The 10,938-nt window shown below is 41.1% G+C and overlaps 1 protein-coding gene across 2 annotated transcripts in view; it reads right to left on the reverse strand.

Moving 5' to 3' along the window:
* The window catches only part of SECISBP2L (SECIS binding protein 2 like), a 28,056-nt gene extending 22,444 nt beyond the window's left edge, over nucleotides 1-5,612 (reverse strand). The window contains exon 1 of one of the 2 annotated variants that reach the window (XM_053954710.1): nucleotides 5,480-5,612. In XM_053954710.1, coding sequence (XP_053810685.1) covers nucleotides 5,480-5,497 — 18 coding nt within the window. In that variant the 5' untranslated portion in view covers nucleotides 5,498-5,612. The remainder of the gene's footprint in view (nucleotides 1-5,479) is intronic. The other variant, XM_053954711.1, reaches the window with a different exon arrangement.
* Nucleotides 5,613-10,938: the final 5,326 nt, after the last annotated feature.

Consider the following 10,938-nt stretch of genomic DNA (forward strand, 5'->3'; position numbering starts at 1 on the left):
TTTTACCAGTCTTTCAAAAATATTTCAAGAGTTCTGTGTTACACAGGCTGTGTCTTCAGATGAGGGCAGTAAACTTACCAAACTTAAAGCAGAAAGGGGAAACAAATGTACTAAGTCAGGTCAGACTGCTAACCAAACCAAAACATCAATAGAATTAACTCTCCAGGGTGATTCTCCAGACATCTCAGCACATTTCACAGATGGCCAGTGGTTTCACTGGACAAGTGAGGGAAACAAAAAAGCAACGCTAAGTAATTTGTCCAAGGTTATCTTAGTAGATCTTTTTAGGACCATAGATTTCTCAGCTAGGAGGAAATGTTGGTGAAGACAGACAGCAAAGTACCTCCTCTTTTTGATAAATGGCCTTCTTCCTTCATAGTGTAAGGAGAAAAACTGAAACAAAAAAAAACCTTATTGATCAATTTAGTATCAAGTAAAGGTGATGCTAATTTCTCACTGCACTGGACAAACACAAGCTATCTCCTACTGAAACTTGTAATTTCTTCTAACAGGAAAGGCTCCTTTGGTGAGCTACAGAAACAACAATGCCAAAGAAGCAGTTTAGTGGCAGGTTTGGTTTTTTAAATACTGACATGCTTAAGACTCAGTGGATAATGCAACCAATAACAGATGAAGTAAACTCCAGAACACAAGACAAGCTCCTTTTTGTTTCAGAAGCAAGCAGGAAAATGAATAAAAGAAAGTGCATGCAAATATATGTGAACACAATTCCTCAGAGATTTCACCCACACAGTACAAGTGGAGTGCCAAGTGCACACGAACAGCACAGACAGGACTGATCATGCCACTGGTTTGTAACCACAGACAAGAAAGATTTGTCAAACACAAAAAGATATGGGAGAAGGCTGCTACACTTTCCCTAATCCTTACAGAGCACTTGTGATACAAGCTTATGCTTTAACTGCTCTCACAGTATTGAGATTTATTCTAGTCTGCATCCTCTAAAACAAATTAGTGCTTTGCCACTGCCATCAGTAAATGCAAGATCAGGCCTTAATACAAAATAGTATGTGGTTTGATCACGCCATCTAAAAGCAAACACTGAAACTACTGCACGACCAAACTTATTTTTGACTTAAACTTTTTCATGTTTGCTCAACCTTTCACATCACAAAACCAAACAAAGCTTTATTGAAATCAACCTTTGATAACCAAACTCAATTCTAAATATAAATTTAAGTCATGCTGAAACATCAGATTTTCAATCAGTTGCCTATTAATGGATACACACCCCTTCAAAAGAAACCAAGATTTAGACAGAAGCGTCTTTTGTAGATAACCCTAGTTTCAATTTACAAAACGTTTTGCAGTAGCTCATTACATATTTCAGTCCAACAATTACAAGTCTTTCAAGACAGCACATATACTGAAGAGCTCCTTTGTTTCCTATATAAAAGCTACTGTAGTCATCAACAGCTGCAAAGACAGAAGATGACACAAGCAGGAACAGACTGGTAAACTTTGTCCTATAGTTATAGCACTGTACATTTAATCTTAGAGAAGTTTTTGTTCATTGTAGCCTAATATCATTCAGCATTTTCCCTTAAATAGGATCTCTGTCATCCTGCTCTCAGAGGAGAGAGCTTAGATATCAATCTCACCATTTACAGGGTGAGAAAATAGACACAGATGCCACATCTCAGAGGGCTATAATAAAATCAGCTGTTTTACTGTCTCAAAGTCTGGAAACAAGAAGTTTCATCCCAAAGTAAAATAAAAACATAGCTCAAACTTTTGAGGATTTTTTTAAAGAAAAAACAAACCTGTTTCTGAATTCTGGATTTCATCATTTAAATGCCATGTTAGTAGTAAGGCAAGTCACAGTTCATCTATTTTAAGATAAACTTTACAAATATGGAAGTCATTGTTTCTATAATTAGTTGCTTCTAAGTGGCAGATACCTCGGGAATGGTAAATATGCAGTCCAACTGGAAACACCAGCAGCAGGCCATTTAACGAAGCACAAAATGTAATCTTCCCTATTTACATTTAACATAGTCATTTCAACACAGCACTTAAAGCAAATACACTGTGAAGTGACTCTTTCCCTTTTCCCTCAGCTCATAGAAAGGGAATTGTGCATAATTCTCTTCCCTTTCACAGGATTAAGTATCACGTTCAGAACATAACAAAGCTAAACATTTTTACCTATATATACAGAACAAGCAAGTGGCAGAACATGACAAGCTGGCATGTTTAAACTCAAAGCCAGAATATTCTAAGAAAAAAAAAAAAAAAAAAAGAGGGGGGGAACTAATATTTAATACTCATACAAAGCTTGTCCAAAGACAAAAAAAAGCTACCAAAAGGATCCTCTTCACTTACCTACTTTACAGCATTTAACAGTACAAACTTCTAAGCTCATGCTATCCAAATGAAGTAGTAATATTTGAGTGCTTTGTAGACAGTGTACTAAAAGGATTAATCCAACCTATTTATGCAAATCAGTTTCCTGATCTCCACAAACTAGTCAATGATAAATAATTTTGTGCTCAAACAGTTAAGATATTCATGGAATCACATCAATAACATTTAAATTCACCAAAGAACATATTCTAAAGTAAGACAACACAAAACGCAAAAAATCCAAAACTGTTCTGCACTCTCAAGATTCAAAAGAAAGCAATGTACAGGAAACCAGATATTTTCCTCAGCTGAAAAATCGGCCATGGGTAAGAAACATTGGAGGAAACTGGGCAGGATAAAAAAGCACAAAACATTGATCTAGATCCACTTCTATGACAATCATGTTATCAAGCCACTTGTTGAGTGGTCACGAATAGCAGAGGTAAGCAGAACAGGCTGTCTTTAAGCAATACTAAAACAAAACACAGGTCACTGATTTTGCAACTTCACCTGATTTCTCAACTGTACTAAAGGAACCAACTGTCTTAATCACAGAGCAAAAGTGTAAGACTGAGAAAAATCAAAGCACAGCAGTACCTTTGAAAGGAGAAGTTGTTTCTCTTTAGTTTTCTGCCATATTCTGCTTAAACAGAAAGAACATCATCTGCTGAGTTTTCTCTCTTGTAGGAAAATAACTGCTGACACCCATACACTTTTTAATGGGAAAAATTTTATTCCTAGTGTAGACAGAAGTAAACTTACACACCCACTACAAAAATGACAACTATTCCTATCATAAAATAATTGTGTTTAAGCAGCTTTACTCCGTTTTCATCTATGTCAGCTGCCAAAATATCACTGAGCATATTATAACAAGTAATATCAGAAATTAGGTAACAGAAACCTTTAAGGCAATCCAAAATCAACATCTTTTTTATCAATTAGGTGTCCAAATGATCTTGCAACAAGAAATCTCATACTGATTCACTAAACCAACGCCACAAAACTCTGTTTACCCAACAGAAGCATTTGTGATCTCCCTTTACTCTTGAAATAACCACGCTAACGCAGCATAATAGTCCTAGCTGTCCATACTCCAATTTCACAGTAGTTACTCCTATAAGCACATACCGTTACTACACTGTGCTTGAGAGAGCATTCTGCGGGAAAGGAAGGAGAGAATGAGTACTGCTAACACACATTTGTAGGCTTTAATACTCATTTATCAGATGCCATGCAGTACAGGCACAGAAAGGAGCCCAAATAAAGAAAAAATTGCTCCCAAAACTGATGCAACCTTACCAAACACTTACACTGGTAACAAATGATTGCATTCAATTCTTACAGCACAAAAGCTTCAAATCCAAAGCATCTAGGAGTCTCCTAATCAAGATGCTACTGTATAATGAGTAGACAAAAGCAACAGGATTATTGAATCATTTTAGAAACTCATCAGGTATTAATTATTTGTCTGTCTAGAAGACTTACTAGGGGATAAGGAGCCAACAGGACCTGATACGCAGCAAACATAATAAAAAAGATGATTCCTGCTTCAGAGCTTAACTACACCTTCAAGTTAAAATACTGCACTTAGTTAAAACAATCACCCAGAGTCAACACTTTATACTGTAAATAAAATAACAACTCTCTGTTTTCATGAAGTATTTGACAGATGAAAAGAAAGTGGTTTGATAAGGACACGTGTGTGAACCTCCAGTACTGAAGAGCTCAAGCAATGAGGAATAAATATTTCACAAATGTACTGCAGTACTAATTGCAAATGCAACAAAGGGGGGGAAAAAACCCCACCATACCAAAATCCAAAATTTTAAAGCAAAAAGTACCACAGATTGGACTAATGTAAATTTTACAGAATAAGATCAGGTTTTCTCCATGAAAGCAAATAAAAAGCATAAAAAAAAATTAAAATCATTATCACACCAGAAAGCCCAGGAAGAAAGCCATAGTGGGAGTCACACAGTAATAAGACACACTGTTCACAAACTTCCTTAGATATATGTACAGAATGAAAAGCAGTAACAGAGTACATTATTAGTCATTATCTACTTTGCTACAGGAACCTGTGTTATTTTATTCCTTAACCCTACTATTAGAATCCGTGGAGACACCAAAGCTGAAAACTAGGAAACAAAGAGCTGCAAATCACCGATTTTCAACACATTCTGCTGAAACAGAAGCTTAGAAGTAGTATTAGGCTCTAACGGATGACATCATTCATGTCAGATACATCTTTTAGAACTACCTCCTGATGATGAAATGTTTTATTGCACATATGTAACAAATCATATAAATTCTTAAGTCCTTGCTTCTGTTTCTTCATACCTACACAAATAATAGCTCATAACAATAATGCAAACTGATTACCTCACAAAGCCAAGTTTAATATGGAAGAAAAAAATATAGCAACCTGTAGAATTGGTGAGCTACACCCACTCAGCTATGAGACCATCAGCTGTGTCCTATCACTGAAAACTTCAACCCAACCGTGACATTTACAGGATTTCAACAAGAGTGACACCTCGATTGTGTTGCTAAGTCCTCAAAGAAACCTGTTTCTTTCTCAAGAAACCAAGTCTCTACTAAAGACCAGGCAGGCTTAAACTAAATGTCACTAACTGCAATACTTCCCTAAGCTCGAAACAAAGCCTGAAGGAACAGGGGAGCAAAGAATAGACCCGAGTTTTGAATTCCCTTGGAATTCCCAGGGGAGCCGCTCCCGGGTTCCCGGCTCCCCCGGACAGCCGGGCCGGGCGCGGCCTGACGCCTCCCGCCCGGGGAGGGGACGGCGGCGGCGGACACACACCGAGCTCCCGCTTCCAGCCCGGAGAACGCCCTTTCTGCACCTCCCGAGGGCCGCTCTCCGCCGGGGCGGGGCGGCGGCTCCTCACGGCCGGTCCCGGTGCCCCTCACGGCCGGTCCCGGCTCCCCCCGCCCCGCAGGCCGCGAGCCGCGCCCCGCCCTGCGCTGCGCTGCCCGCCGCTCGGCCGCTGCCGACGGCCCTGCCGGGGCTGACACGGCCGGGCCGGGCCCGCTCCGCTCCCCGGCCTCACCGCCGCCCCTCCCGCCGCGGCTGCTCGAGCTCCCTTCGTACCTTGTCCGCTTTGTCCATGGCTCCAGCTGCGCCAAGCGGCGGCTCTAATGAGGGCGGCGGAGGGCCCGTGCCGCCTCCCCCATGGCGCTGCTTCCCCCGCCGCGCTCCGCACACGCCCGGAGCAGCGCCGGCCCCGCTCGCGGTTATCACGGGAACCGGGACCGGCTACGCCACGGCCGGGGCGGGACGGGCGGCGGGGAGGGACCAGCTGAGACGGAAGCCGGGCGGGCTCAGGCTGGGAACGCCTTCGCTCCCCGCCACGGCGGGCGTTCCCCTGCCGCGTTCCGTCCGCCCGAAAACAAGCGAGGCCGTGACACAAACGTTGCGGAAACCCGCGGGAATAAGCGCGGGGAGCGTTGTTCCCCCCGCCCGGGTCGTTTCGCCTGCGGCGAGCCAGAGCGGCAGGTGCGCTGCGGGCCCGTGTGCTCGCGGGCGGCGCCGGGGGAGGCTCAGGCCGACGGTGTCCTTGAAATTATCTGGAACACCGAGGGAAAAAAAAACCAAAACTAAAACCCCTGTGATTTATTTAGAGGCAGAACTCTAAAAATGTCGCACCAGCGTCTGGAGTGCAGGGCTGGGCTGTGGGGCGGGTCCCGTGTGTGCAGGGACTGGGGCGGCAGCAAAGCGGGGAGATCCTGAGACGCGAGGTTGGGCACAGCTTGTGTGACGTTCCTTTATTTTGCTGCCCTGCTGTAAGGTGGTGAATTAGGAGTAACGCCAGCGAAACCCGTGAGATCACGTTCACCTCGAGCCAGGAGAATGGGAAATGCACGTAGGAGCCGGTGCTGCACAACAACACATGATCCCGTACGTGTGTTCTGCAGGGGATGTCCCCGCATTTCATTACGCTAATAGGTCTGCTGCCTTGGGTTTAATGGAAATAAGGCATGATTTATTTACAACTTGGTTGATTCATGGCAAGGGGGGAAAAAAAGCAGAACTAGACTAAGTACCTTTGTGAAAGAAAAATACAAAGGATATCCCAGATCAGATTCTTGAGCGCTTCCAGGTGAAATACATTATAAAAGTATTACATATTAATGCATGACTCAGGTTCCTGCTTGATAGAGGTTCTTTTCAGGAATAAATGGCTTGCTTTTTAAAGAAACAAGTAAGAAAGCCTGAAAGTATCCGAATTTGACAGCAGTAGAAGCTATCAAGAATGTCTTGACAGACCAATCTTGCTATAGTTTCCTAGATTGAACCTTCGTTTTATAATTAATCTTTCCAGATTTATGATACCACATAACAAATTTTCCTATGTTATAAAAGTTTTATTTATTGCATAAACCAACATAATCTATTTGTACTTTCTTTGGAGTTGCTCTTCACCATTAAAACTTCATATGTAACACGTATGAAGAGGGCTATTGCATTGCACAGCAAGATCTCACCTTGTGAACAGACGAGACAAACAGAATTGTGCAGACTGTCACTGCCTTCTGTGCTATTCCATCCACATCAGCAGGATCACCATCTAAGTGTAACTTTTGCCTAGATGTCTGCAACATTACATATGTTCTGTGATTTAAGTTTTCATGAGATTAGAGTACACAAAATCATAGGTCCCATTGAGCATATGGGAAAGGGAATGGGCCAGGTTGTAATCCCAATTAAACTGAACTTTCAGGTTTCTACTAACTTCAGTGAGGACAGTGTTTTACTACCAGTGAAGAGAACAGGAGAGCTGCTGCAGTGTCCTAACTGATACAGAAACCTCATCTGAACGGGAGAAGCTGCAGCAGTTGTATGCTTTATATGCACTTCTGTAACCCAGAACGTCTCTTGACAAGATTAAATGGTCAGCAGAACTCACATAAGTGTTTATAATGCTGGGAAGCCATTTCAAGGTGGTAAGACAGACTAATTTGAGGTTATGAGGTTATGTTCCCAGGGGCTTTTACACAATGAGATTTGTTATTTCAACACAAGAAGTCACGAAAGTAAAACTGGGTATTAAGCTGGTTGTACACAGAGCTTTCAGCTGATGCAATGGAACAGCATTTCATCAGTAATTGGTGAACTTAAATATGAGATGGAAATCTACAGATAAATAATTATGAAACATAAGCTACCTAAACTTCATCTCACTTAACAAATCTCTACTGAGAAAAATTTATTTCATTCCCAGTAGTTGAACGTGTTTTGCTTATTTGTGTGAAATTTGGTAGATTTACTTCAAACTTAATCACTTTTCATCTCCAAGTAATGTGGGAGAACTTGCCTGACTGGACAGAAAACAGTGAAAAAATCCCACTGAAACAACTGGAACAATCGTCTTCTTGTATTAGCACCCCAGTGTTTCAGCGTGGAATGCAGCTTGATTTGTTCAAATTGATGCTGACCATGGAATATATATTATGACATTTGTTTAAGATAGTTGCTGTGTTTTTAAAAAATAATGACTCATTATGGCAAGGCTGTCCATTATGAAATTCTTCTTTTGTTCCCAAGATACATACCAACAGAAAGGCCACACTTGAAAGGGCTGTTATGCACACCCAAATAACAGGAATGTGTAAGATCTAAACTGGGCAGTGATTAAATAGACATCAGATGTACATGAATCTATACAATATACATAATACAGAAAGTCATGTTGGGTGACCTGAGTGGCCACTCACGTGAAAAAAACTCAAGTCTCCCATAAAATTTAACTGTGTTATCACCAAAAACAAACCAAAGCACTCAGAACCAGTTATGTTAGATCCTCTATCCACAGCTATCACAAATATGCCAGGGTATCTGGTTACAACATCATCTTGATCAAGTGTTGTGTAAGAGAATTCAGTGATGTCACAGTTCTTAAGGAAGCCATCAAAAAATTCTACAAACCCTGTTGAATTTTAAAACACTTGGTGGCTGCACATGGTTGAATTTTAACATCCTTCGTAGCTGATTTTTCATACTCAATCATAAGGGTCCAGTTCTCAAACCTGGCAGTTTGTAAACAATTATTGCTACTTCTTTGCTGCAAGACAGAGTAAGTGAATAGTTCCAAGCAAAAATGATGGTTAAACCCAGCAGGTGCCGACTGCAATTTTGCTAATAAGTTTTTGACTTTATTGCTGCATCTACTGGGTAGTGGAGATATCCTTCCTGAACACAATGGAGGAAACAAATCAAATTAAGAAGAAAATCTAGGTCAACACGAGACTAAACCAAAATATCTCAGCAATATGGAAAGGCACTCGGGAATGACTGTATTCAGAATTCAAATCATAGAATTACAAGCAAACCTAACAGCACATCTGTGGCTACTCACACCTTACTTATATGGGCTCTGTTTACATCTCGTGGGTACAAAGTCCTGTGGAACACAAGGATGTGATTACACATGTCTCACTGAAGTCAAGGCAGCTTATATGGAAAGCTTGAACATTTGTATAGGCTTAATGGCACTGGCATGGAAGCATGAAATAAGGGTTGCTCAGTAACATCCTCCACCTGATGTCCAGGCAGGCTCAGACCGAGCTCCACGGCAGCAGCACCACCTGAGCAGGGACTGCAGCAGCACTAGTGGGGCTGGAGGCTGCCGTGGTGAGCAAGTGGAAAAGGCAGCAGGAAAAAAAGCAGACTCCAAAATGACAGTTTTACTGGTCTGGGAGTAAAATCTTCAGCATAATTACTGAAAAAGACAAGTACACAAAGCGAAGTGTATCTTGGCAAATAAAAGCCTATCTGGCGAGGGGACATGTGGTGTCCTGCACAGGCAGCCACAGCAGGGAACAGAACTGGAACCAAAGTGGGAAGGTGAGCTGGGAACTACTCCAGGAACCTGAGAATCACGATTCCAATAGCGATCACTGCCTGGCAGCAGGCGAGTGAGCCCAGCACTCCCACCGAGAGCAGCTGCAGAGACATGCAGCAGAGCCAGCCAGGACAGAGCTGCCATGCAACTCTTCCTAACACGGCCAGGAAAGGATTAGCCCTTACTCTTGCTCACTCGTATTACATCTAAAATTTAGCACTACATATGCAATTATTCTATCACAGATAGTTTGCAATCTACCTTACCACACAGAGGTATTTAAGATGGTGATAATCCTTTCTTAATATCTTAATTAACATTTAGTTGACTAGCTTGTAATGTAGTTTACCTAGTTCACTAACCTGGTCCTAAAATATATTTTTAGCACTTTGAAGATAATAAAGTAACAGCTACACTTTTATATTTAAATTCCATATTACCATTTATATAAAGAAATTTAGTTCTGTACTTAGGCTGTATTTTTCAGAAAGCAAGCAAGGGGTACTGTCCCAAGTGATGTCATTTTACTCTACTCCATACATACACAGTTCCTACTCAATTCACTACTTCTCAAAGAAAAAAATATGAAAATACAATCTTCAATTACAGACATAATGTTTTACAGCTGACAACTCCTGAGTAATTATGAAATCAGTTTATTTACAGACTAAAATTCAAATAACTTCATTATATTATTCTGCTCGGTGCACTTCAGCTGCCTTGCCATTTTTCTGGGGTTTGTTGTTGTTGTTCAATGTATTTTCAGGCCTATTTAAAAGGAAAATAAATTGGTTTCAGATCCAATCCGTTAGAATAGGACTTTGAGACGCACAAAGAATACATTCCTTTAAAGTATGTTTGACTAAAAATAATAGTAAAAATCTAAAATGCAGACATAGCACCCACATCCTCCCAGATTTGCCTGTTGTTCAGATTTAATGCATAAGCTGCCAGCAACTCAAAAGAAGGGTTTATATATACACAGCTTAATCACTAAAAGAACATTAAAAGAACATTAAAATGTTCTTTTGCAAACAGTGTTATGGTAACTAGCTAGAATGCCAGTTTATCTTGTACCAGCAGCAACAAGGGGTATATAAAATCACCCGAGAAGTTGTGACAAGTGTGGGTCTGACAATTAACAACAATTGCAGAAATTTAATGATTGGACTTGAGACTGAGAACGCAGCGAGGCTGCTTATGAGATATCAAACAACCTGCGGTGCAATGGTGTTTCTTGGGAAAAAAAAATCATTCACCCTCTTCCTTCAAGTGCTTGCTCACTTTTCCTGAGGAGACTGAAATGACATCAGAACCAGATCTACCAGGGACTATAGGTGGGCTATAGCAACTGTTGGTGATTTCTGCTGCAGTTGGATGATAACAGAGCTCCTCAGTATTTCCCCAGAGAAAATCTTCATCTTCCAGGTTAAGAATTGTGAGAACTCAGAAAAGGGGTAGAATCCCTTAGGGATTATATAAGTCTTTCTTATGTGTCTAGAGCATAGATGCTAAGGCACTGTACACATGAGTAAGACCTGAACTATGCCAAAACACACAACCATTTCTTAGAGGTAGACTGACCCTTTTTCTGTCTAAAAAACATTGCTAGCTCTCACTGTTCAGACTGACAGTCCTTCACTACTTGGACTAAAACAATTAATCCTTCAGAACAAAAAGATAAAACAATGGAAGTAGATGGCCATGA

Source organism: Vidua chalybeata, chromosome 13, assembly GCF_026979565.1.
Source record: "Vidua chalybeata isolate OUT-0048 chromosome 13, bVidCha1 merged haplotype, whole genome shotgun sequence".
NCBI lineage: Eukaryota > Metazoa > Chordata > Aves > Passeriformes > Viduidae > Vidua > Vidua chalybeata.